A 21,875-nucleotide genomic window follows, 5' to 3' on the forward strand; every position below is an offset into this window, starting at 1 on the left:
AAATTCTCCTGTCGAGTTCCCTTACTCCTTGCAATCTGGTAGAGTACCAGAGTCAACAGGGGTCCTTACTAGATCTGCTAAATCAACTCCTTGAAGATTGATTTCCACAGCACTGATCTCCTCATAAGTAAGACAACGCCTTCGAGAGAGCACAGCATTGAAGAGAGAGCATCCAGACAGCAAGCATAGCACTGAAGGCTTGCTCAGTCCAGCAGAGGCAGCTCCCATGACCAGAGCAGCACAGAATCCTGTCTCTCCACCCCAGCTCAGCAGAAACCGGGTACCGGGGTAGGGGGTAGGATTGGGGACACCCCCATCAGTCCCCCCTCTGTAGAGCAAACAAGAGGATCCCAGGAGCAGCTTGGCCAGGGGCGGTTCTGCTTCAGCCAGAAACTGGAGCCAGGCACCAACGCTTACCCTGACCCCGTTCCACCCAGTACTGCAACCAGAGTGGTGTCAGGGCTTACCCCAGCCTACTCAGCCCAGCACTGCAGCTGGGGAGTGGGGTCAGGGCACTGAGGCTTAACCTGGCCTGCTCTACCCAGCACTGCAGACTAAGAGCAGTGTTAAGACACCAGGGCTTACCCTAGCCTGCTTAGCCAAGTGCTGCAGCCAGGAATCTGGGTCAGGGCGCTGAGAATTAAACCTGCCCCGCATCACTGCCCACCCACATGAAGTTGGGGCCCACGCAAGTGGGCTCTGCTGGCTACGCCACTTCTGTACATCAGACACTATAACATTCTCTCATTCACAAAGGAGGGTGATTCAGCGGGAGCAGCTGGCAGATCCCTTTCCCCAAGGGTGGCAAGGCAGTACAACCCCAGGCAGGGAGCCTATATGAAGGATCGGAAGCTTAAGGATTCACCATGCTAGGGGAAGACTGCACTCAACACAATGCAGTCCTCATTCTCACAGCACACAGCTCCATCAACAGCCGCTCATGCATCTCGAGTCTTAGCCCTTTTGTGAGAACCTGAGAATGGGGGACAGGGGATGGATTACATGATGATTACCTGTTCTGTTTATTCTCTCTGGGGCAACTGGCATTGGCCACTGTCAGCAAACAGGATACTGGGTCAGATCAGGGCTACTCAACATGTGGCCTGCATGTGGTCCACGGCCTGTTTATTTGCGGCCTGTGGTGTGGCTTGAGTTTATGTGGGGGCTCAACACGCAGCCCGTGGGTGGGATCCTTTGAACATGACCTCCACTGGGAACATGCTCCACAATGGCGAGGCATCTCCCAGGTGGGGTGAGCTATGAAAGTCGCAAGCGGACAGGCTGGCTGGAACAGACGGGTACAGAGTGTTGGCATTTCTAGCCCTCCCCTACTCAGGAGGAGGTGCCGGGAGCGCCTGGGCATTGTGTGAAAGACGCTATTTGCATATATATTTGCATGTATATGCAACCTCACTTAAGTTGCAGCCTTTAACATGTGCTGTGACCATCACTGTGGCCCTCGGGGTTTCCACAGTTGAGCAGCCTTGGGTTAGATGGACCATTGATCTGACCCAGTGTGGCTGTTCTTATAGTACTTTAAAGCCAAATTCAAGGACCATTGAAAGTTATGTAGAACCACATAAGCCTGACACCGGAATATACGTCTCACATCTGGGTTCTTGCTGCCTAATGGAATCATCCTAATAGCAGAAACTACCTTCCCAGAAGGGGAGAGAGCAGACACTAGAGTTTCATTGTGAAGGAGAAGGGACACTGGAAAAATTACTTTTATTAGCAGGAGTAAACAAGGAAAAAACTTGAACAAAAGACTCCGTAAGCCAGAGTCCCTTCTGTACCAAATGATTCACAGTAAGTGTACTTATTTGAGAGGCAGATTTTAGATTAGCACAATCAAGACCTTTACAGCAAGCACCCACTGAATACCATCCATGCTTGCAGGTCAAACCCCTAAACCCATCTGTAGTGGACCTTTTGGAGAAATCACACACACACACCCATTTCCCAAGAGAAAGGGAGAACCAACACTGCCCCTAAAATAAAGATACAAACGGTTACATAACAAAACCAGACAAACAGAAACCCAGATAGCGCCTACAGCACATACCAAACACAGTGTCACCTTGGCAGCACTCACAAGTTCCAGTAAGAAAAACTCTACAGCACTCTTCCAGGATGTGGGAGACGTAGGATTCAGTCCTTCTGATCCAATGTCTCTTTCATTATCCACAGTGGAACAGCTTTAACAAGAGAGACTGAGGGACCCTTATGCTTGAATAGGGTGGACTGATTTAAATCACATTTAAATAAGCACAAAAAAAATCATTTATTTAAATGAGCTAATTTTGTAATTATCCGATCCACAAAGGACCATATTTGCTGACATTGTTTCCACTTGTTTTCTGTGCAGTACATTAAGAACTTGACTTTTGTATTAAGGCAGAATGTTCTAACTTCAAGAAAGTTTCACAATCACAAGTCTGGAAAGTCTTTAATAAACTTCATGGCTGATTCCAAATCAAATGTTCTTGCAGCATGATCAGCCAGTCTACAGCAAGCAATACAAACTTGCAAAAATCTGTAAGTACTTTACCGTGCTCCTCCTTTCAAGTTTCTATAGATAAAGGCAATACAAACTTTGCACTGAGAAACATCGAATATATTTAATAGAACATAAATATTGATTATAGCAGTGTGAGTACATTTAGTTCTTGCAGTTTTACTATGAATTTTCTCTTACACAGAAAACTTCCTTACACTTCCTGCAAAATTAATCCTACACATCAGTGCCAGCTCAGGCCATCTTTCACTGCCAGTTCATGAACAATTCAAACTGTAAATGAAAGCGGAAAAGCAATTTTTTCTGAAGGAGGGATAAAGTTGCCCTGGTTGTAAACGTTTACATATGGCAAACCCTGTAGTCCAAAACATAAGTGAAAACCCACTAAAATTGGGCAAAATGCCTGAGAAAGTGGGCAAGGTTCTATCTAGTTAGCTGTTCTCTCAAAGGTGCAGTTCCCAGTTAGCTTCCTCCAGAAGGGAGGAACATTTTCTTTGAAATACATCACAATGTTCCAGCTTCCAATCAAAATTTAAATTAAAAAACATTGTGGTGACAAGAGTTATACTCACATTTTACACTTCAGGAGCTGAGACTGCCCATGAGTGGGGACTAAAAATCAGAAATGAGAACACTGGAATTGCCACTCCCGTGTTACAATGGGAGGAAGCTGTAATGCACTGTATGTAACAATAATTGCCCATTGCTTGAAATGAGCTGTTAAGGTGAATCCATGAGATGTTCAAGTCCATGAGCAAGTGCCTCTGGCTTCATGTTGGTACATTACGAGTCATGGAATGATTGCACCAAAGAATCCTGGACACAAGCTGTGATGGCCTTGCAAAGAGTCTGAGCTTTACTCCGGATGCTACTCATGAGAAACACGGTCCAAGGCTATGTAGAAGCTCTTCTTATCATCGAGGCAGTGCCAGCCAATTGGCCCGATCTCACAGTCTGCACATATGAGGAACTTTACATTCCCAACATCCTTGGTGAATCCAATATTCTCAAAGGAAAACATGTCATCTACAAGCCAGTGTTCCTGGAGCATGTCCCCATCTGGAGAGCTGCTGGCAAGCAGAGCTGTCTTCTTCTTCATGGAGGGAAGGAAAAGCTGCCAAGGAACAAAACATGACGTAAGTCATTTACAAATACCACATAACTTCTCCAACTCCACACTCAGACCTGCAGAGCTGACATAGGCCGAAAGCAAGCACACAGTGATAGCAGTGGATTTACCATGGCACCAGTGGCTTTGTGTCCAAGCTCAGAAGGGCCCCATTTCATTTTCTTTCTCTTCTCTTACTGGGTATGTCTACGCTGCAAGTTTATTTTGGAATAAGCTATTCTGGAAGATATATTCCAAAATAGCTTATTTAAAAAAAGAGTATCCACACTACAGGAAGCCTTAAAATTAGTCTGAGCCAGGTGCCCCAATGTGGATGAACTATCTCAATTTAGAGCTCCAGGAGGCACTGGGGAGGAATAACTTAGAATGGCCCTGGTGAGTAGCTATTTTGAAATAGCAGCAATGGAAATGTCCACATTGCAGCTATTTCAAAATACCTATTTTAGAAGAGGAGTTATTCCTCGTGGAATGAGGTTTCTAGAAGTTGGAATAACCCACCTGTTATTTCGAAATAATGTCAAAATAATGGAATTGCTGTGTAGATGCTTGCATTGTTATTTTGGAATAACACTAGTTAGGACAGCTGGAGCCCAGGACTAGGCGCCCAGGACAGCTGGCAGTATTTTAAAGAAGCCTTATTGAAGGCACAGAAAGAAACCATCCTGCCGCGTAGCAAGAGAGGGAAACATGGTAGGAGACCGGATTGGCTTACAGGGGAAATCCTTGGTGAACTTAAGAACAAAAAGGAAGCTTACAAAAAGTGGAAACTTGGACAAATGACCAGGGAGGGGTTTAAATGTATAGCTCGAAGATGCCGGGGGGTTATCAGGAAGGCGAAAGCGCAGATGGAATTGCGACTGGCTAAGGATGTGAAGGATAACAAGAAAGGTTTCTACAGGCATGTTAACAAGAAGAATATGATCAAAGAGGGTGTGCGGCCCCTACTGAATGAAGGAGGTACCCTAGTGACAGATAATGTGGGGAAAGCTGAAGTACTCAATGCTTTATTTGCCTCTGTCTTCACAGACAAGGTCAGCTCCCAGACTAATGCGCTAAGTGACGCAAGATGGGATGAAGATGGACAGCCCTTGGTGGGTAAAGAACAGGTTAGGAACTATTTAGAAAAGCTAAACGTACACAAATCCATGCATCCGAGGGTACTGAGGGAGTTGGCAAATGTAATTGAGGAGCCTTTGGCCATTATCTTTGAAAAGTCGTGGAGATCGGGAGAAATCCCGGATGATTGGAAAAAGGCAAATGTAGTGCCCATCTTCAAAAAAGGGAAGGACGATCCAGGGAACTATAGGCCGGTCAGTCTTACCTCGGTTCCTGGAAAAATCATGGAAGAGATCCTTAAGGAATCCATTTTGAGGCACTTGGAAGAGAGAAAATTGATTAGGAATAGTGAGCATGGATTCAGAAAGGGTAAGCTGACCAATCTGATTAGCTTCTATGATGAGGCTCTGTGGACATGGGGAAGTCAGTGGATGTGATATACCTTGACTTTAGTAAGGCTTTTGATAAGGTCTCCCACAATATTCTTGCCAGCAAGTTTAGGGGATGAGGATTGGATAAATGGACGGTAAGATGGATAGAAAGATGGCTAGAAGGCCAGGCCCAGCGGGTAGTGATCAACGTCTCGATGTCAGGATGGCGGTCGGCTTCTAGCGGAGTGTCCCAAGATTCAGTTCTAGGACCGGTTTTGTTCAATATCTTTATTAATGACCTGGATGAGGGGATGGATTGCACCCGCAGCAAGTTTGTGGATGACACTAAGCTAGGGGGAGAGGTAGATACACTCGAGGGCAGAGATAGGGTCCAGATTGACTTAGACAAATTGGAGGATTTGGCCACAAGAAATCTGATGAGGTTCAACAAGAACAAGTGCAGAGTCCTGCACTTGGGACGGAAGAATCCCAAGCATAGTTACAAACTGGGGACCAACCAGTTAAGTAGTAGTTCTGCAGAGAAGGACCTGGGGGTTACAGTGGATGAGAGGCTGGATATAAGTCAACAGTGTGCCCTTGTAGCCAAGAAGACTAATGGCATATTAGGTTGCATTAAGAGGAGCATGGCCAGCAGATCCAGAGATGTCATTATTACCCTTTGGTGAGGCCACATCTGGAGTATTGTGTCCAGGTCTAGGCCCCCCCCTACAAAAATGATGTGGACGCATTGGAGAGGGTCTAGCAGAGGGCAACCAAAATGATTAGGGGGCTGGAGCATATGACTTATGAGGAGAGGCTAAGGGAGTTGGGTCTGTTTAGTCTGTAGAAGAGAAGAGTGAGGGGGGATTTGATAGCAGCCTTCAACTTCCTGAAGGGAGGTTCCAAAGAAGATGGAGAGAGGCTGTTCTCAGTAGTGATGGATGGCAGAACAAGGAGCAATGGTCTCAAGTTGTGGTAGGAGAGGTCTAGGTTGGATATTAGGAAAAACTATTTCACTAGGAGGGTAGCAAAGCACTGGAATGGGTTACTTAGGGAAGTAGTGGAGTCTCCATCCCTAGAGGTGTTTAAGTCTTGGCTTGACAAAGCCCTGGCCGGGTTGATTTAGTTGGGATTGGTCCTGCCTAGAGCAGGGGGCTGGACTTGATGACCTTCTGAAATCTCTTCCAGCTCTATGGCTGTGTCTAGACTGGCAAGTTTTTCCGAAAAATCACCCACTTTTCCTGAAGAACTTGCCAGCTGTCTTCACTGGCCTCTTGAATTTCCGCAAAAGCACTGACTTCCAACTGTAAGAAATCAGTGCTTCTTGCGGAAATGCTATGCTGCTCCCGTTCAGGCAAAGTCCCTTTTGTGCAAAGCTTTTGCGCAAAAGGGCCAGTGTAGACAGCTCAGATTTGTTTTCTGCAAAAAAGCCCCCATCACAAAAATGGCGATTGGGGCTTTTTTGCGGAAAAGCGCGTCTAGATTGGCACGGATGCTTTTCCACAAAAAGTGCTTTGCGGAAAAGCGTCCATGCCAATCTAGACGCTCTGTTCCGAAAATGCTTTTAACGAAAAAGTTTTCCGTTAAAAGCATTTACGGAAAATCATGCCAATCTAGACGCAGCCTAGGGTTCTATGGTTCTATGATCTGAGGGGTACAGTGGTGCCCACATTGCCTACACAGCAGAGGTTCCCCAAAAAAGTTTGTTAATGTGTCTGGAGACAGAGCGAGACTCCTCCCTGCACATCTCCATAAAGCTCTGATCGAGGAACTCTTTAATCCTTCTGAAAAGGATTCTGGAGAGGCCTGCCTTATTCTACCGTCCACAGTAGGACAGACACCTTTCCATGTCAAGCCAGCAAGTGATCTGGCATCATGGCAGCACAAAGCATTGCAGCACAAGGCCCAGGTTTCTGCCCACATTCAATCAGCATCTGCTCCCTAGCATGCTCAAAAGGCAGGATGGGTGCTGGTTGAGGGATCGGTCAGAACTGATCAATTACATGCTACAGCAGAACTTTGTTAAGCTGAGACCAGGACCACCTGCTTGTGAAATAGGGTGGTCCTAAAGACATGGCTCTAAAGGATGGATGAAGGAGATCAATCTGTGGGGAGTGTCCCCTGATCATCGTGGAAACTGGAAAAACCTGCCTGGGTGCACATCTCCATGAAAAGCCTGGGGGCTGAGGAGCCTGTGCCTGGCAGTGTATATAGCCAGTAGAGGTGTGTGAGCAAGAGAAGCAGGGAGCAGCAGTGCTGGGTGCACGCACAGCCGTGTCCAGCCCATAGCCACAGGCGGCTATCTGGCCAGTGGCGCATGGCTAGTTCGCCATGGCAGGGACTACTGCTTCACACCTGCCTAGACCCCACGGCTCTCGCTCCGCCCCCCCAGGCCCCGCCCGGAAGAACGACAACGGGGGGGGGGGACCCACAAATACATCGGGGAGCAAGGCCCGCAGCGTGCGCATCCAGCCCTGCGCAGAGAGCGCTGGTTGTTGCCATGGCACCAGGGTGGGGCCGGCTCGGAGCAGAGGGGCGGGGCAGGAGGGACGGCGCTGAGGCGGGATGGGGCCCCGCTGGCAGGGCCGCGCACACCGGCGTGGGAGGGGCTGAGCGGGGGAGCCGTTGGGGGATGGGCGGGGCCCTACCTCTCTGCGCGCGAAGGTGGCGGCGCCGGGCAGCAGCACGCGCGAGCCGCAGCGCTGGCACAGCACGGCCTTACGGTTGCGGCCCCGCGCGCAAACCAGCCCCGCCGCGCCCGGGCTCCGCGCCGCCTCCATCTCCGCGCAGGCCGCCGCCATGGTCGCGCAGGCGCAGGCGGAGCTTTCGGCGGGGCGGATCCCGCCATCGCCGCGAGCCCAACGCTCCCTGTGACGGAACGGCGGGGGAGGGGCGCTGCCGGCCGGCCCCGCGCGGCGCGGCGGGGGAGGGGACTGCACTTGCCCCCCCCCCCCCCGCACCCTGGAGTGCTGGAGGCCCAGGCCCGGCGGAGCCCCCCCCCCCCCCGAACCATCCCACCGACCATGGGAAACAGCTTCTCCACTTCCCCAGCTAGACCCCCCCCCCCCGCAACCTGGCACCATCGCTCCTCTTCTGCCATCTGCCCCCCCCCCCCCCCGAACAGCCTCCTCCAGCCTCTGAACGCCCCTGCAGGCTGCTGTCAAACCCCCCTTCTGCAGACTAAATACAGCCAAGTCCCGCAGCTTCTCCTCCTCAGCCATACCCCCCCCTCTGCTGGACTCTGCAATGTGTCCACAGCCCTTCCTGGGGGGCGAACCGCACCGGGACATAGTACTGCAGAGGTGGCCTCACTAGTGTCAAATTGAGGGAAATAATCCTTTCCCTTAGTCTGCCGGCAGTGCTCCTACTAATGCAATTCAGTATACAGGCCGTCCCCGGGTTACGTACAAGATGGGGACTGTAGGTTCGTTCTTAAGTTGAATTTGTATGTAAGTCGGAATTTGAACATATTGTAGGGGAAACTCTAACCAAACATTTCTCCAGAGCTCAGTTTTATTCTCCCACACCTCACTTCCCTCAGTCCTTTATTCTCAAGATGAGGTCTCTGCTGAGAAAAGTCTCCCTGATCTGCTGGGGGGGGGGGCGGCGCTAGCTTCACGTCTCCCTGGTCTGCTGGGGGGAAGCAGCTAGTGCGGGGTTGCCTCACCCCGTTTGTAAGTAGGGATCCGATGTAAGTCGGATCCCTGTAACCCGGGGACTGCCTGTACTGCTAGGCTTGACAAAGCCCTGGCTGGGATGATTGAGGTGGAGTTGGTCCTGCTTCCAGATGACCTCCTGCCATCTCTTCCTACCCTAATCTTCTGTGATTCTGTAAGTATTGTAAGCAAAACACCAGGGCTACGTTTATATTGGCACCCTTTTCCGGAAATATTTAAAACGGAACAGTTTTCCGATATAAGTATTTCCGGAAAAAGCACGTCTACATTGGCAGGATACTTTTCCAGAAAAGCACTTTTTCCAAAAAAGCGTCGTGCCAATGTAGACGTGCTTTTCCGCAAAAAAGCCCTAATCGTCATTTTTGCGATCGGGGCTTTTTTGCGGAAAAGACTAGTGGGCTGTCTACACTGGCCCTTTTCCGGAACAGTTTTTCCGGAAAAGGACTTTTGCCCGAATGGAAGCAGCATAGTTTTTCCGGAAAAACAATGACGATTTTACATTAGATCGTCATTGCTTTTCCGGAAAAGCAAGTGGCCCATGTAGACACCGCCCAGAAGTAATTATTCCACTCTACTCTGTGCTGATTAGGCCTCTGCTGCAGTAGTGTGTCTAGTTCTGGGTGCTACTTACCAAGAAAACATGGACGAATTGGAGAAAGTGCAGAGAAGAGCAACACATATTGAAGGTCTAGAAAATATGGCCTATGAGGGAAGATTAAAAAAATGAGTTTAATTTGGAAACAAGAAGACAGACCAGGATAATCATTTTCAAGGATACAGAATGTTGTTACAAGGAGTGAGAATTGTTCTGAGGATAGGACAGGAAGCAATTATCTTAAATTGCAGCAAGGGAGGTTTAGGTTGGACATTAGGAAAAACTTCTTATCACGGTGATTAAGCACTGGAATAAATTGCCTGTGGAGGTTGTGGAATTCTCCATCATTGGACACATGTAAGCACAAGTTAGACAAACACTTGTCAGGAAAGGTCTAGATCGGGGTCAGCAACCTATGGCTCATGAGCCATATATGACTTTGGCGCTCAAGCTCAGCCCACCCGAGCTCCCACCACAGCAGGGAGCCGGTACTAGTGCTACAGCCTTACGGCTCCCTGCAATATTGGAATGCCAGTGCCGGTTTCCTGCAGGGTGAGAAAGCTCTAAGCCCCCCTGCTAGATCCAGCATGCGGAGAACAAGTAGAGCCAAAAATGGCTCCATGTGCTGCCATTTTCCTTTACCCAGCTGTGGGGGACCAGCCTCGCAGGGGTTCTCTTCCTGGAGGTTTTCCCTTTGCTCCCATTGTCCAGAATCCAGCGATTGGGAGCAGCGGGAGGCAGGGTTACATGGTGCCTGTGATGCAGTACAAAAGCAAGTAAGAAGAAGTTACCTTGTGCAGTAACGATGGTCCGTCGAGATACATCCCTGTGGGTGCTGCACGCTAGCTGTCAGGCTCATCCCACGCCGCAGACCAGAGATTTTTCAGCAGTAGTGGGGCCGGGCCATGCATGCACAGCAGGAGGCGTGCACCGCTCGTGCCGACTGAGTGTGCACAGCCTAGCTCCCGCCAGTTCCTCCTAAGTGGAGAATATCTGAAAAACAGAAAAAAAGAGACTCTGAAGAGGGGAGGAGGACAGGACGTGGAGCACCCACGGGGACACATCTCGAAGAACCATCGTTACTGCACAAGGTGAGTAACTTCTTCTTCAAGCGGTCCCTGTGGGTGCTCCACTCTAGTTGACTTCAGAGCAGTACTCTGGTCTATGGAAGGGGGTATTGGAGTTATGACCTCTGTGCCATGGATGAGACTGCCGAGGCTACTGCCTAGTCATGAATCAAAGCGTTGATAGCATAGTGTTTTGCGAACGTGTAATTGGATGACCATGTAGCCGCTCTGCAGATGTCTGGTAGGGAGACCCCTTTAATAAAGGCTGTCGAAGTTGCCATTGCTCTTGTTGAATGTGCGGTCAGTGAACAAGGGGGGGGGGCGTGTCTTATTTTGTAATGAGGAACAACGTGAGATGCAGGAGACAACAATTTTAGAAATATGTTGTGCTGAGAGGGGTTGGCCCATGGAGCGCTGGGCCGTGGATAATAGCAAACGTTGTGATTTACGGAAAGCTTGTGTTTTATCCAAGTAGATCACAAGGGCATGGTGAACATCCAAGGTATGCAGCTGAGAATCCTGTGGAAACGAGTGCGGTTCAGGGTGAAAGATTGGGAGTACGATGGGTTCGTTAATATGGAACAACAAGTTCACCTTGGGAAGGAAGTTGGGGGGGTGAGGGCACAGTACCAGCTCCTGGTTAGTGAAAAGTGTATACAGTAGTGTGTCCAAGAGAGCAGCGAGCTCTCCCACTCTCCGGGCAGAGGTGATAGCCAGCAGGAAGGTGACCTTCATGGTGAGTGTTGGCAGGTCGGATAGTGCCATTGGCTCGAAGGGGGGACTCATTACGGCCTGTAAGACTAGCTGCAAGGCCCCCAATGTCTGCAGGTTCCCTGTGTGAGGGATATAAGTTTGCAAGTCCCTTAAAAAATCGTTTGGTCGTTGGATGGGAGAATAATGAGTAACCCTATATTAGAGGTCGAAGAGCTAAGATTGCTGCAATGTGTACTTTGATCGAAGGAAGCGATAAACCTGATCTTTGTAATTGCAGGACATAATCAAGGACGTGCTGGAGAGGAAGGGAATCGGGATTGAGGTTATTGGCATGGCACCAGGATTGGAAATGGCACCATTTATACAGGTAAGTGTGGTGTGTCGAGTCCTTTCTACTATGCATCAGTACATGTTTGACCTCCTGGGAGCATGCTATTTCTGTGTGTCAGAACCAGTTAGGAGCCATGCTGTGAGATGTAGGTTGTGGACATGTGGATGTACAATTCTCCCTTGTTGTTGTGTCAGAAGATTGTGTTGGGCCGGTAAATGGTACAGAGGACACACGGTCATCTGAAGGAGGAGCAGAAGCCATGTTCGGTGGGGCCAGAAGAGAGCTATAAAAATGACCTTGGTGTTGTCCCTGGCTATTTTCTCCACGACTTTGGGAATCAGAGGAATTGGAGGAAGCGCAAAGAGCAGTTGCTGGTTCCAGTCTATCAGGAAGGCATCCCCTAGAGAGTTCGGTCCGATGCCTGCTTTTGAACAGTAAAAGAGGCACTTCGCGTTGTGATATGTTGCAAATAAGTCTATGGTGGGATGTCCCCATCTTTGGAAGATTTGTTCTGTTATCTGTGGGTTCAGTTGCCATTCGTGTTGGTGGATGAGGTGCTTGCTGAGAGTATCGGCAATGACGTTGTCCTTGCCATGTAGGTAGAGTGCAGTGATAGAAATATTGTATCGAATGCATCAGTTACATAAGCGTGTTGCCTCCGTGCAAAGGGATTGTGAACGAGCACCAACCTGGCGGTTCATATAATATACTGTTGTCATGTTGTCTTAAAGGTCTTGAATAGCGCGGCCTTGAATGTTGGATAGGAAAGCTTTGCAGAAGTTGAATACTGCTCTCAACTCGAGAAAATTGATGTGCTGGAGAGACTTGTGAGCGGACCAACATCCTTGAACTTGAAAGTCCCTGAGATGGGCTCTCGAAGATCTAATATCGGTTATTTATATGGTGGGCCGTGGGTGCCGGAAGGGGATGCTGGTAAGCATATTTGTGGTGGTGTTCCACCATTTTAGGGATTCCCGTACAATGGGAGGGACAGAAACTGGTTTGTGAAGGTCGTGATTGCCCGGGCAGTAGATGGAAGTCAACCAATGTTGAAGACATCTGAGACGCAATCTTGCATGTTGTACTACGTATGTGGGGGCGGCCATATGGCCTAGGAGCCTCAAGCAGGTAAGTGCCGAGCTTTTGGGACTCAAGGAGAGTATTTGCACAAGTTCTTGGATTACTCGGAATCTGGAGAGGGGCAGGTAAGCTCTGGCCATGGTGGAATCTAGTCGAGCCCCAATGAACTCGAGAGATTGTGGAGTCGTGGATGACTTTGCAAAATTGATCACGAGACTGAGACTGTGGAATAGATCCTGTGTGAAGTTGATGGCCTGTGATGCCTCTTCCAGAGTAGGAGCCTTGATTAGGCAGTCGTCCAGATAGGGAAAAATTATGATGCCAAGGTGGCAGAGGTACGCTGCGGCTATCGCTAGTGTTTTTGTTAAAACTCGCAGCACCAATGAAAGTCCAAAGGGAAGAATTCTGTATTGGAAATACTCCTCGCCTATCAGGAATCTTAGGAAACATCTGTGGGCTGGATGTACGGTCACATGAAAATATGTGTCCTGTAAGTTGAGGGATGCGAACCAATATGATGGAAGCCAGTGTTACCATCTTGAACCATTGTTTTCGTAGGTATCGATTGAGTCCTCAAAGATCTAACATTGGTCTCCACCCTCCCGATTTCTTCTCAGTAAGAAAATAACGGGAATAGAATCCTTTGCCCTGGAATTTCTTGGGAACCCTCTCAGTGGTCCCAATCTCGAGGAGATGGAGGACATCTGCCTTTAAGAAAGGCTCGTGAGATGGGTCCCTGAAAAGGGACGGGGAGGGGGGAGAGGAAGAGGATAATGAGATGAAGGGGATTGCGTAGCCTGATGCAATTAGCTCGCGAACCCATCTGCCAGTGGTGATGGCAGTACAGTCTCAATCGATGATGGAATATTTTGTTTGGTTCCTGTGGATGGCATTCCAAAGGGATGTTCTGCAGACCCTCGATGAAACCATCAAACAGGCTGCTGGTTGTTTTGCTGGTTTGGCGCCTTGTTATTTTGAGGTTGTCACTTCTGTTGTCGCTGCCTAGGCCGTTGCTGGTCGTATTGCCTAAATCTAGAAGGGTCGTTGATGGTAGCAAGGTGTATATCGCTGGCGGCGATACAGTGGGGTATACATACCGAGCATCCTGAGGGTGGTTCTTGAGTCCTTGCCCAAGTGAAGCAGCTGGTCCGTCTTTTCAGCGAATAGGGCTTCCCTATCGAAGGGCAAGTCCTCCACTTTGGACTGTAGATCTTTTGGCACAGCCTACAGCTGCAGCCAGGACACCCTTCGCATAACTACCGCTGTGGCAGTTGTTAGCACTGCTGTGTCGGCGACATCCAGGTCTATCTGTAATGCCGTCCTCGAGGCGGTATAGCCTTCCTGTACCACAGACTTTAAGATCTCGCATTTAGTGCCAGAGAAGTCTTCAAGAAAAGGAATCATAGAATCACAGAACCATAGAGCTGGAAGAGATCTTAAAAGGCCATCAAGTCCAGCCCCCTACCCAAGGCAGCACCAATCCCAATTAAATCAACCCGGCCAGAGCTCTGTCAAGCCAAGACTTAAACACCTCTAGGGATGGAGACTTCACTACTTCCCTAGGTAACCCATTGCAGTGCTTCACCACCCTCCCAGTGAAATAGTTTTTCCCTAATATCCAATCTAGACCTCCCCCACCACAACTTGAGACCATTGTTCCTTGTTCTGCCATCCATCACTACCGTGAACAGCCTTTCTCCAGCCTCTTTGGAACCTCCCTTCAGGAAGTTGAAGGCTGCTATCAAATCCCCCCTCACTCTTCTCTTCTACAGACTAAACAGACCCAACTCCCTCAGCCTCTCCTCACAGGTCATATGCTCCAGCCCCCTAATCATTTTGGTTGCCCTCCGCTGGACCTTCTCCAATGCATCCAAATCCTTCCTGTAATTGGGGGCCTAGAACTGGACACAATACTCCAGATGTGGCCTCACCAGAGCCGAATAAAGAGGAATAATGGCATCTCTGGATCAACTGGCAATGCTCCTCTTAATACAACCTAATATGCCATTAGCCTTCTTGGCTACAAGGGCACACTGTTGACTCATATCCAGCTTCTCATCCACTGTACTCCCCAGGTCTTTTTCTACAAAACTGCTATTTGGCCAGTTGGTCCCCAGCCTGTAACAATGCTTGGGATTCTTCCATCCCAAGTGCAGGACTCTACACTTGTTCTTGTTGAACCTCATCAGATTTCTTATGGCCTAATCCTCCAATTTGTCTAAGTCACTCTGAACTCTATCCCTGCTCTCCAGCGTATCTACCTCTCCCCCTAGGTAAGTGTCATCCACAAACTTGCTGAGGGTGCAATCTATCCCCTCATCCAGTTCATTAGAGATGTTGAACAAAACCTTTCCCAGAACAGAACCTTGGGACACTCCGCTAGAAATTGATTGCCATCCTGACATCAAACCGTTGATCACTATCCGCTGGGCCCGACCTTCCAGCCAGCTTTCTATCCATCTTTCAGTCCATTTATCCAATCCACATTCGCTTAACTTGCTGACAAGAATATTGTGGAAGACCGTATCAAAAGCCTTGCTAAAGCCAAGGTATATCACATCCACTGACTTCCCCATGTCCACAGAGCCTCATCATAGAAGCGAATCAGATTTGTCAGGCACGACTTGCCCTTCATGAATCCATGCTGATTAGTCTTGATCACCTTCCCCTCTTCCAAGTGCTTTAAAATGGATGCATTGAGGATCCCCTCCATGATTTTTTACAGGGACTGAGGTAAGACTGAGCCTATAGTTCCCTGGATTGTCCTTCTTCCCTTTCTTAAAGAGGGGCAACACATTTGCCTTTTTCCAATCACCCGGGATCTCTCCCGATCTCCACGACTTTTCAAAGATAATGGCCAAAAGCTCCTCAATGATATTTGCCAACTCCTTCAATATCCTCGGATGTATTAAGTCTGGACCCATGGATTTATGTTTAGCTTTTCTAAATCGTTCCTAACCTGTTCTTTACCCACCAAGGGCTGTTCACCTTCCTCCCATATTGCGTCACTTAGCGCATTAGTCTGGGAGCTGACCTTGTCTGTGAAGACAGAGGCAAAGAAAGCATTGAGTACTTCAGCTTTCCCCACATCATCTGTCACTAGATTACTGCCCTCATCTAGTAGGGGCCCTACACCACCTCTAAGCATCTTCTCTCTGACATGCCTGGAGAAACCTTTCTTATTATCCTTCACATCCCTTGCGAGTTGCAATTCCAATTGCGCTTTCGCCTTCCTGATAACTCCCCTGCATTCTCGAGCTATACTTTTATATCCCTCCCTAGTCATCTGTCCAAGTTTCCACTTTTTGTAAGCTCCTTTTTTGTGCTTAAGTTCACCAAGGATTTCCCTGGTAAGCCAATCCGCTCTCCTATCAAATTTGCTTCTCTTGCTACGCAATGGAATGGTTTCTTTCTGTGCCTTCAATAAGGCTTCTTTAAAATACTGCCAGCTGTCCTGGGCTCCTTTCCCCTCCATGTTAGCATCCCAGGGGATTCTGCCCATCAGGTCTCTGAGGGAGTCCAAGTCTGCTTTTCTGAAGTCCAAGGTGTGTATTTTACTACTCTCTTTTCTTCCTTTGGTCAGGATCCTGAAATCTACCATCTCATGATCACTGCTTCCCATGTTGTCACCCACCTCTACTTCCCCTATTAGCTTCTCCCTGTTTGTGAGTAGCAGGTCAAGCTGTGCCCAGCCTCTGGTCAGATCCTGCAGCACTTGCACCAAGAAGTTATCCCCAACATTCTCCAAAAACTTCCTGGATTATCTGTGTACTGCCATGTTGGTCCCCCAACAGATGTCAGGATGATTCAAGTCTCCCATGAGAACAAGGGCCTGCGATCTGGAATAAGTCTGGTATAGTTATCGAAACTATGGTTTGAGAGGTGGGCAGCATAGTTTGCCATCGTCAACATTCGGGTAGCCGATGAGTAGACCTTTCTCCCGAATAGGTCTAGGCCAGTGGTCCCCAACCTTTTGAGGTTGTCGGGCGCCAGGGGGCGTGGCCGTTCGCCCGCTGGGCGCCAGGGGGCGGGGACACTTGCGCGCCCGGGGGCGCCCCCCCCATAGCCGCATGCCCGGGGGCGGCCCCCCCCCCCCATAGCTGCATGCCCGGGGCCCCCCCATAGCCAAGCGCCCGGGGCCGGCGCTCCCCCCTCCCGCAAGCGCCGCGCGCCTGGGGCCGGCGCTTCCCCCCCTCCCCGCAAGCGCCGCGCGCCCGGGGCCGACGCTCCCCGCAAGTGCCACGCCAGGTGCAAATGCCCCCGCGGGTGCCATGGCGCTCGCGGGCACTGTGTTGGGGACCACGGGCCTAGGCGCTTGCCTTCCTTGTCCCCTGGAGTGTTTTTATGTTGGGGAGCTTTTGTCCTTTGCCGCGCTGCAATCATCACCAAAGAATTGTTTTGCAAGTGCGTAAATAAAAATTTGCTACCCTTAGGGGGACAAAGTACTTTGTCTGCCTTTTTGCTCATTGGAAGAACGGAGGCTACTGTCTGCCATACCTCGTGGGCTATCTCCAGTATTGCATCATCCAGAGGTAAGGCAATTCTCGACTTCTGAGACTGTTGTAAATTTTCAAGGAGCTTCTGTTGTTTTTGCTGCACCTGTGTTAACTGTATTTCCTGTGATTCTGCGACACGCTTGAAGAGGTCTTGGAATTGGCATGTGTCATCGGTGGGTGAACTGTCAGTTGGGAACACAGCCTCATCAGGGGATGAGGAGGATTGGTCAGTTGGGGATTCCCCTTGTGGTTGGTCTGGCTCTGTGGCTTGCACTGTGCCTGGATCAGATGGAGGTGTTGGGGGTACATCTCCAGTTGGAGTAGTGTAGCCAGACACGAACCCCATCTTGTTTTCCCCCCCCCCAGAGAGAAAGAGAAAGGCAGTCAGCCTTTGATGCCCTGGGAACGCAGGTGTGATGCCTGTCCCTGACTCTACCATAAACAGAAACCAGACAGTAAATGGGCTAGCTGACGACTGGGAGGCCTCCCGTCGCCGTGATGGCTAGTATCAGTAATTGACACGCCTGCACTGTCTCAGGAGAGGAATCTTCGCCCATCACATACCAGAGGTGCCCATTGTCTGCATTTTCCCAGGTGTGAATTATGCTTTGCACCCTTCGCGGGAAACTTGGTGTTCAAAGCCATTTTTCCTAATTGGCCACTTGAGACCAGGAAGAAGCCCATGTGACCCAAGGGGTATAAAGAGGGTTTAGTTGCCCACCCCATTTGAGCTCCAATCACCTACACCTGCTGGCAGGTATTGATTGTCTCCCGAGGTCCGTGGGACGCCCAACCTCGCCCTACTTCTTCCTGAGGGATTGAGAGAAAGACGCTGGCCATACCAAGTCTGGAATGCAGGGGTGAGAATTGTACCTGCAATGTGTTTTCTTTATGTGTACACTTTAATTGTTACTCTGTTGTAAGTTTAGTTACTTTATTATAGTTTTCTTAAGTCAAGCTGCTTCATTTCTATTGTAAACTGCCTTTGGTAAGGTGATTTAGCTACAAACTTTGGGAATAAGTGGGGTGCCCTCATTCACTTATAAATATATATATACTGAACCAAGTTTCTTTATTTCTTTTCTCTTTCTTTCTCCTATAAATAAGCCAGTGTGGGTCAAGCTTCTGCCTTGAACCCGTGCTGCTGGACCCGAACCGAACACAAACAAAAGAACTTCAGCCGGTCAAAAGGGACAGGTATAGGAAGAGCTTGGGCGTTTTGGATCGTGTCGCTTCCAGAGGACAGATCCGTTGGGGCACCTCTCAGCCTCCCCAGGCTGCCCGCTGCGAAGGGATTTCTGTATCCTAGCAGCTAAAATCTGAGTTGTAATAAGCTCTTCCTATAAACTCGGGGCATCTGAGAGCCTGTTGGCTGCCCTCTGCGATGGGACCCCCGGTCCTAGCAGTAAAGTCACAGACGTTAAACTATTTTTCGGGGCGCCCTCCAGCCTCCTAGGCTGTCCACTGCAACGAGACTTTGCGTCTCAGCAGTTGAAGACTTGGGTGTAACACACACACACACACACACACACACACACACACACACACACACACACACACACACACACACACACACACACACACACACACACACACACACACACACTGCCCTAACCATTTCGGCTGACAAGTAAGTGGTCCTGTAAGGATTGATGGCACCTTACATCAATGACAGTGTTGCAGTGAACATGTGTATGGCGATAGTCAGGCAATCTTGAACATGTATGTCACGCCGAATAAGGGCAGTAGTAATCATAATGGCGGTGCGTATGGTAGCCTTTGTCCTGCTAATATGTTGGGGAATATGACCTTCTTGTCGAATGATGATACTCGGAGTACAATGAGCGGGCAAGTGATCTTGAACTGGACCTGCTCCTTCGCCTTCTTGGGGATAATGCCGGTGGTAACAGTGGAGGGATGGAGAATAATGTGGTAGGTGACGACGACGATGTGTGGTGTGGCTGTTGTGTATCCGAACGTGTGAACGCACTGAGTGTGATAAAGCATGAGAAGGTCCAGCAGAAAATGGCACTGATTCCAGACTAGTAGAAGGGGTAATGATCCTCCTAGATTTATGCAATGCCTTGGAAGGTGCTGGAGAAGGGTGATGACGTGACGACAGCTCTGGCTGTTGATGCAGTGCTAGTATCGGCGATGTCAATGCTGATGGAGTCACTCTGATGCTCGGTGTCGGTGTGCTCAGTGCCAGGGTGCTCGGTGCTGGCACGGCTGGTGCCAGTGTGCTCGGTTCCGGGACACATAGTGCGCTCAGTGCCAGTGGTGCTCTCAGCTCAGTGTGATTCTTTGGTGCCGAGGTAGCTTCGGTGCCGGCTTCGATGTCAGTGCCATGGATGTCTTCGGTGCCGGCAAGGTTGGAGTTTTGGAGGCTACTGCTGGTGCCAACTCTGCTCTGGGAGCTGATGTCGGTATCTGCACCTGACCCCCTGACGGGGCAGGGCTTGGCTCTGAAGTGCTGTGGGCAGCTTTGTGCTTGTCAGCACGATACACTAGGCCCGTTCTGGAGGTGCCTGGCTTCTCCATAACCTTACTCCGCTTTGAAATAAAATGGCGGGAGGGCGAAGATCTCCTCTCAGTCGGACTTAGAGTGGACCTCTTATGTGCTGCCGCTGTCTCCGGAGGCCCCGAGTCATGAGAGCTGGACGGTTGCAGGGCCCTATTAAAGAGGAGCATCTTGAGCCGTATATTGCGGTCTCTCTTGCTTGCACCGTAAGTTTGTCACAATGTTGGCATTTTTCGGGAATATGACCCTCTCCTAAACATTTGATACACCTGGAGCATCCATCTGAGGCGGGCATTGCATCATGGCAAGCCACACATTTCTTAAAGCCGGCGGATCCCGGCATGTTGTGAAGAAAAAAATATTTTTTTTTGTTTTAAATGTGAACTATGAAACAACTAAGACTAATAACAAGAACTATAATAAGTAGAACTACTAACTAAGTATATTTACAAATTTTTCTCTCAGAACTACAGGAGAGCAGTTAGACTCCGTCTGCAGCTGTAGATGGTTAGGAGGAACTGGCAAGAGTCAGGCTGCGAACGCTCAGATTTGGCATATGCTGCGCACGTGTGGCCTGGTTGGACCACTGCTGAAAAATCTCTGGTCTGCAGCGCGGGACAAGCCCAACACCTAGAGTGGAGCACTCGAAGTGGCCCCCTACCCTCTCATGCCCAGCTCCTGCACCCCTACTCCATCACTAACCTCCCTTGCTGAGCCCTGCACCCCACCCTGCTTCTACTCCCTCTCCCCTGGCCAAACACCCTGCCCCAGCCTGGTCCTCCACCGTACCTCCCCCCCAGACCTCACCCCCTTCTGCAGTTCACCTCCCACCCAGATCCTGCACCTCCATCCCTATCCCACTCACTGGCAGTCCTGTCCCGCACACTGAACCCCTCATTTTTGGAACCCCAGAAGAGTAAATCTGGCCTGAGGCCTTAAACCTCAGGCCTCCTGGCCCTCCCCCACCATGGGGCTGGAGCATCAGGATAGTGAACTGTTTCAGCTGAGGGCCACATCAGTGAGGGTTGGGCGGTTTTAGAGGGTTTTTCCCCCCCTTCTCACTTATGTGGTCCCTGATTTTTCTGTGAGTCAGTGGCCCCTGACCCCCCAAAAAGTTCCCCAGTCTAGCCATAAATAAAGACAACGTTGAAACCTTTTGTGTTAGACAAAGTAAAATATTATTTAAAAATGAAGCCTGGCAAACAAGCCCTCTGTTGGGGCCCAGCCCCCATCTGGCCGCAGCATTTTAACACCCCCCAACCCTGAGCCCCTCGTACCCATCCCTGTCATAACACTCCTGCACCTCCACACTCCCCAACCTTGTGCCCCGAGTCCATTCACACAAACCCCCGGTCCGGAGACCCTCATACACCCCAACCCAGACTCCTGCACCTCCACATCCCCCGCTCCCTGCCATAAGATTGACAGAAGACAGCCTGAATACCTGCATGAAGTTGGATTTGACCAGTTATGATGTAAACGTCAAAGAAATGTGCAAAAAGATGCAGCAGCAGAAGTGCTATTAAATAAATGTTTCAGTGTTTCATTTATGCTATTATTATTCATGTCAGTTATCAATAATATGAAATTATATATTTTCAGTCATCCAAATGAGCATTCTTATATGGCTTTTTGTTGACCACTTGTTCTGAAATTCAATGTAGTTTGGCTCTTTGGTTTGAAAAGGTTGCCGACCTCTCGTCTAGATAATACTTTGTCCTGCCATGAGTGCAGGGGACTGGATTAGGTGACCTTTTGAGGTCCCTGCCAGTTCTATGATTCTGTAAACTGATGTAAGGGCTATGTGGGTGCCTCATAAAGCACATAAACCTCCCAGGCCTCCTAAAGTGGTGATATAGCACCAAATGGTGGGAGAGTCTCAGCGGGGGGGTGGGAAGAGGAGGAAAAGGAGAAATGCAGCAGATAAAATGGTTATGTATCTTTTCATAACTGGTTCTTCAGAATGTGTTGTTCATGTCCATTCCAATCAGGTGTGTACAGGTACAGTGCATAGTAGCCAGAATTTTTTTTTCCTCCTAGCAGCTAGCCAAAGTGTTGAACAACTAACTTTCCTGGATTTCTCAAATATTTTATATAATTCCACATGGGAAATTATTAAACTGGAAAAACGGAGGATTAATAAAATAATCAAATGAGGGTAAGGAACTGGTTAAAGGGGAATCTACAACAAGTTATGCTAAAAGGTGAACTGTCAGCCTGGAGGGAGATTGTGAAGTTCCTGAAAAACTGGTCTTGGGACCAATCTGATGTAACTAGCCAATTAGCCCGTCAGAAGACAGGATTTTCAGGTCTCTCCTCC

The 21,875-nt window shown here is 49.3% G+C and overlaps 1 protein-coding gene and 1 long non-coding RNA gene across 2 annotated transcripts; one reads left to right on the forward strand and one right to left on the reverse strand.

The window, feature by feature from the left end:
- Window positions 1–1,711: 1,711 nt before the first annotated feature.
- Window positions 1,712–7,915, reverse strand: RABIF (RAB interacting factor). The gene is made up of 2 exons (XM_075910545.1): window positions 7,723–7,915; window positions 1,712–3,632 (listed from the first exon to the last, which is right to left on the reverse strand). Exons 1-2 carry the CDS (start codon window positions 7,873–7,875, stop codon window positions 3,387–3,389), a joined length of 399 nt encoding a protein of 132 aa, XP_075766660.1. The 5' UTR covers window positions 7,876–7,915; the 3' UTR covers window positions 1,712–3,386.
- Window positions 7,916–8,195: 280 nt separating this feature from the next.
- On the forward strand, window positions 8,196–21,153 carry LOC142820884 (uncharacterized). Its single transcript, XR_012897840.1, has 3 exons — window positions 8,196–8,905; window positions 11,405–11,494; window positions 20,021–21,153. It is a non-coding gene; the product is annotated as an uncharacterized LOC142820884 (long non-coding RNA).
- The last annotated feature ends 722 nt before the right edge of the window (window positions 21,154–21,875 follow it).

Source organism: Pelodiscus sinensis, chromosome 27 (assembly GCF_049634645.1).
Source record: "Pelodiscus sinensis isolate JC-2024 chromosome 27, ASM4963464v1, whole genome shotgun sequence".
NCBI classification, from domain to species: Eukaryota; Metazoa; Chordata; order Testudines; family Trionychidae; genus Pelodiscus; species Pelodiscus sinensis.

Excerpts from the sequence above, each read along its gene's own strand:
- RABIF (XM_075910545.1), bottom strand. The coding sequence starts at position 7,875 with ATGGCGGCGGCCTGCGCGGAGATGGAGGCGGCGCGGAGCCCGGGCGCG. Across the intron at positions 3,633-7,722 it reads CCACCTTCGCGCGCAGAGAG|CTTTTCCTTCCCTCCATGAA; the intron begins GTAGGGCCCCGC and ends GTTCCTTGGCAG.